The sequence below is a fragment of the Entelurus aequoreus genome, linkage group LG01, assembly GCF_033978785.1.
Source record: "Entelurus aequoreus isolate RoL-2023_Sb linkage group LG01, RoL_Eaeq_v1.1, whole genome shotgun sequence".
Classification (NCBI taxonomy): Eukaryota; Metazoa; Chordata; class Actinopteri; order Syngnathiformes; family Syngnathidae; genus Entelurus; species Entelurus aequoreus.
Window position 1 is genome coordinate 98,951,404 of NC_084731.1, and position 4,669 is coordinate 98,956,072.

Below are 4,669 nucleotides of genomic sequence, written 5' to 3' on the forward strand. Positions count from 1 at the left end.
GTAACTCCCACTAGGAAGGTCGTAGAGACATGAAACAAAAACCTCTATGTAGGTATCACTTAGACCTACATTTCATAATTACACATCCTCGGGCAAAAACCAACAGGAAGTTGGCAATTTCCCCTTCAAGACAAAAGATGACTAAAAAGACTCATTTTTGCCTATTTGAGCTGTAATTTGACCCCCTTAAAATACTTCAAAACTCACCAAACTTTTCACACACATCAAGACTGGTGGAAATTGCGATCTAATAAAAAAACCGAACTCAAAATTGCGCTCTAGCGCAATTTTTGAATAAAACAGAGACAAAACTGCTCCTCAGAGGAAAACAGACAAAACTGCTTGTAACTTCCGGTAGGAACGTCTTAGAGACATGAAACAAAAACCTCTATGTAGGTCTCACTTAGACCTACATTTCATAGATTGACATCCTTCAGCAACTAGCACCTGCCAAATATGCGGGCCCGACCAACGCTGCTTGCAGCTTTAATTTTACTTGTTTTGGAAAGTCTTGACAAGCCAAATTTTCTTGTTCTATTGGTAGATCATTTTGCTTAGTTCAAATAAAATACCCCTCATTTTGTACTTGTTTTTCTTCTTTTTGAACACTGACTTTTTGCAGTGCAGTCCAATGGACAAATATTGATATTTTGTATTTGACTATCCATTTGCTTTACTGCTCGTCACTGAGAGAAGGCTATTACGAGACAACACTCCTCTCTAGCGGCGGTTGCGTAAATGTGTCTCCCTGTCAGGAAATGGATTGTGACAGCCTCATTTATTATCTCCGTGCCTGTGACCCGAGCGTCTCTCTGATGTCCAGCTCATGTGCACATTCCAGCTAGACAGCTTTCTTTTCAGCACTTCTGTCGAACGCCATTCATCAATTACAATAAAGGAAGAGCGGGTCTAATCATTAGATTAAAAAAAACAAAAAAAACTTTCAAATTAGGTATTTCAATTATCCTCACTGATGAAGGTCAGAGGGATCATCTGGTTTATTTTATACGCATTGAGATGTGGCATGGACGTGTGTGTGTGTGTGTAAGTTTTGAGACTGTACGAGCATGGACATTAGACTTACAGGTCAGTTTCAAGCATTGGAGCTTCTGGTCTTTTGTCCTGGTGGTGCTGCTCTAAAGAGCGAGCGCTCTGTGCCAGCACGAGGAAGAGCGGGCCAGAGAGCAGGCAGAAGAAGGAGGCCACCGGCGCCAGGAAGAAGGACGGACCGTGCTGGACGCTGAGGTGGAAGGCCGGGCGACCGCTTACACGCTGCCAAAGGGCAAACTCCTCCAGGGTGTCCAGAACCTGGACCCACATCAGATACATGAGAACCACGGCCAGCATGCTGACACCTAGCGGACAGGGGAAAGACAAAAAGACTTTGAACCAGAGGATATTTTTAAATAAGTGTGCAAACTTGCATTGCATTCACAACAACGACAGAAATAAGTTTTCCGGTGAATACAGGCTTTATGACTCTATGAAAGGGAGCTGGGTCTTTTAAAGCAGTGGTCCCCAACCTTTTTGTACTTGCGGACCGGTCAATGCTTGAAAATATGTCCCATGGAACCGGGGGGGAAGAGAGGGGCGGGGGGGTAGTAAAAAAAAAAAAGTATTTTTTTTTGTCATAAAGTAATACAATCATGTGTGCTTACAGACTGTATCCGTGCAGACTGTATTGATTTGTATTGATATATAATGTATATATTGTGTTTTTTATGTTGATTTAATTTTAAAAAATATATATATATATATTAGGGATGTCCGATAATGGCTTTTTGCCGATATCCGATATTCCAATATTGTCCAACTCTTTAATTACCGATACCGATATCAACCGATACCGATACTGATGTATACAGTTGTGGAATTAACACATTATTATGCCTAATTTGGACAACCAGGTATGGTGAAGATAAGGTCCGTTTTTTTCTTAAATTAATAAAATAAAATAAGATAAATAAATTAAAAACATTTTCTTCAATAAAAAAGAAAGTAAAACAATATAAAATCAGTTACATAGAAACTAGTAATTAATGAAAATTAGTCAAATGAAGTGTTAAAGGTTAGTACTATTAGTGGAGCAGCAGCACGCACAATCATGTGTGCTTACGGACTGTATTCCTTGCAGACTGTATTGATATATATTGATATATAATGTAGGAACCACAATATTAATAACAGAAAGAAACAACCCTTTTGTGTGAATGAGTGTGAATGGGGGAGGGAGGTTTTTTGGGTTGGTGCACTAATTGTAAGTGTATCCTGTGTTTTTTATGTTGATTTCATAAAAAAAACCCCAAAAAAAACAAACAAACAAAAAAAAAAAACCATACCGATAATAAAAAAAACGATACCGATAATTTCCGATATTACATTTTAAAGCATTTATCGTCCGATAAAATATCGGCCGGCCGATATTATCGGACATCTCTAATATATATATATATTTTTATTTTTATTTTTTTTATTTCTTGTGCGGCCGCGGCCAAATCGGTCCACGGACCGGTGGTTGGGGACCACTGTTTTAAAGAGTCGTTGAAAAGACGCGCTTGTTATATTTCAAAGTCATTTTCCTATCAATGAATTAAAGTTAAAGTACCACTGATAGTCTCACACACACACACTAGGTGTGGTGAAATTACCCTCTGCATTTGACCCCATCCCCTTGTTCCACCCCCTGGGAGGTGAGGGGAGCAGTGAGCAGCAGCGGTGGCCACGCTCGGGAATCATTTTGGTGAATTTACCCCCAATTCCAACCCTTGATACTCTTATATACTCCACTAAAACGCTCTCACATACACTACTGAAGCACTCTCACACACACTACTGAAATTCTCTCATGCACACTGCTGAAACACTTACATAAACAACAGAAAAAATATTCTCTCATACACATAAATAAAAAGCTCTCAGTTTCAGTAGCGTGTATAACAGCGTTTCAGTAGTGCATATAAGAGCGTTTTACTTGTGCATATGAGAGTGTTTCTGTAGTGTGGGTGAGAGTGTTTCAATTGTGTGTATCAGATCATTTCAGTAAAGTTAAAGTACCACTGGTAGTCACACACACACTAGGTGTGGTGAAATTACCCTCTGTATTTGACCCCATCCCCTTGTTCCACCCCCTGGGAGGTGAGGGGAGCAGTGAGCAGCAGCAGTGGCCGTGCTCGGGAATCATTTTGGTGAATTTACCCCCAATTCCAACCCTTGATGCTGAGTGCCAAGCAGGGATGTAATGGGTCATATTTTTATAGTCTTTGGTATGACTTGGCCGGGGTTTGAACTTACGACCTACCGAACTCAGGGCAGAAACTATGACCACAAAGCCACTGAGCAGGTTTTCAATCGATGACTATTCTCAGTTTCGAAGATAAGAATTGGTTCAGAATGATTCAATAGTACACATTCTACAGGTTTATACTAGAGATGTCCGATAATATCGGTCTGCCGATATTATCGGCCGATAAATGCGTTAAAATATAATATTGGAAATTATCGGTATCTGTTTTTTTATTATCAGTATCGTTTTTTTTTGTTTTTTTTATTTTTATTAAATCAACATAAAAAACACAAGATACACTTACAATTAGTGCACCAACCCAAAAAACCTCCCTCCCCCATTTACACTCATTCACACAAAAGGGTTGTTTCTTTCTGTTATTAATATTCTGCTTCCTACATTATATATCAATATATATCAATACAGTCTGCAAGGGATACAGTCCGTAAGCACACATGATTGTGCGTGCTGCTGCTCCACTAATAGTACTAACCTTTAACAGTTAATTTTACAAATTTTCATTAATTACTAGTTTCTATGTAACTGTTTTTATATTGTTTTACTTTCTTTTTTATTCAAGAAAATGTTTTTAATTTATTTATCTTATTTTATTTGATTCATTTTTTAAAAAAGTACCTTATCTTCACCATACCTGGTTGTCCAAATTAGGCATAATAATGTGTTAATTCCACGACTGTATATATCGGTTGATATATCGGTATCGGTAATTAAAGAGTTGGACAATATCGGCATATCGGATATCGGCAAAAAGCCATTATCGGACATCCCTAGTTTATACTCTATTGGTGGGAATTTATGAGGGGACATTATTCAGAATTACCTACTGAAACGCTCTCACATAAACAACTGAAAAAATATTCACCAACACATTCTACTTAAACACTCTCACACACACTACTGAAATTCTCTCATGCACACTGCTGAAACACTTACATAAACATCTGAAAAAATATTCTCTCATACACATAAACAAAAAGCTCTCAGTTTCAGTAGCGTGTAAAGCAGCGTTCCAGTAGTGCATATAAGAGCGTTTTTCTTGTGCATATGAGAGTGTTTCAGTAGTGTGGGTGAGAGCGTTTCAATTGTGTGTATCAGTTCGTTTCAGTAAAGTTAAAGTACCACTGATAGTCTCACACACACACACACACTAGGTGTGGTGAAATTACCCTCTGCATTTGACCCCATCCCCTTGTTCCACCCCCTGGGAGGTGAGGGGAGCAGTGAGCAGCAGCGGTGGCCGCGCTCGGGAATCATTTTGGTGATTTAACCCCCAATTCCAACCCTTGATGCTGCGTGCCAAGCAGGGATGTAATGGGTCATATTTTTATAGTCTTTGGTATGACTCGGCCGGGGTTTGAACTTACG

General features: G+C 39.1%; 1 protein-coding gene across 1 annotated transcript in view; it reads right to left on the bottom strand.

Moving 5' to 3' along the window:
* Nucleotides 1–716: 716 nt before the first annotated feature.
* LOC133660016 (transmembrane protein 182-like) overlaps nt 717–4,669 on the bottom strand; it is a 9,584-nt gene continuing 5,631 nt past the window's right edge. The window contains exon 5 of the mRNA XM_062063037.1: nt 717–1,355. Within this exon, the coding sequence (XP_061919021.1) occupies nt 1,081–1,355 (275 nt within the window). The 3' untranslated portion in view covers nt 717–1,080. The remainder of the gene's footprint in view (nt 1,356–4,669) is intronic.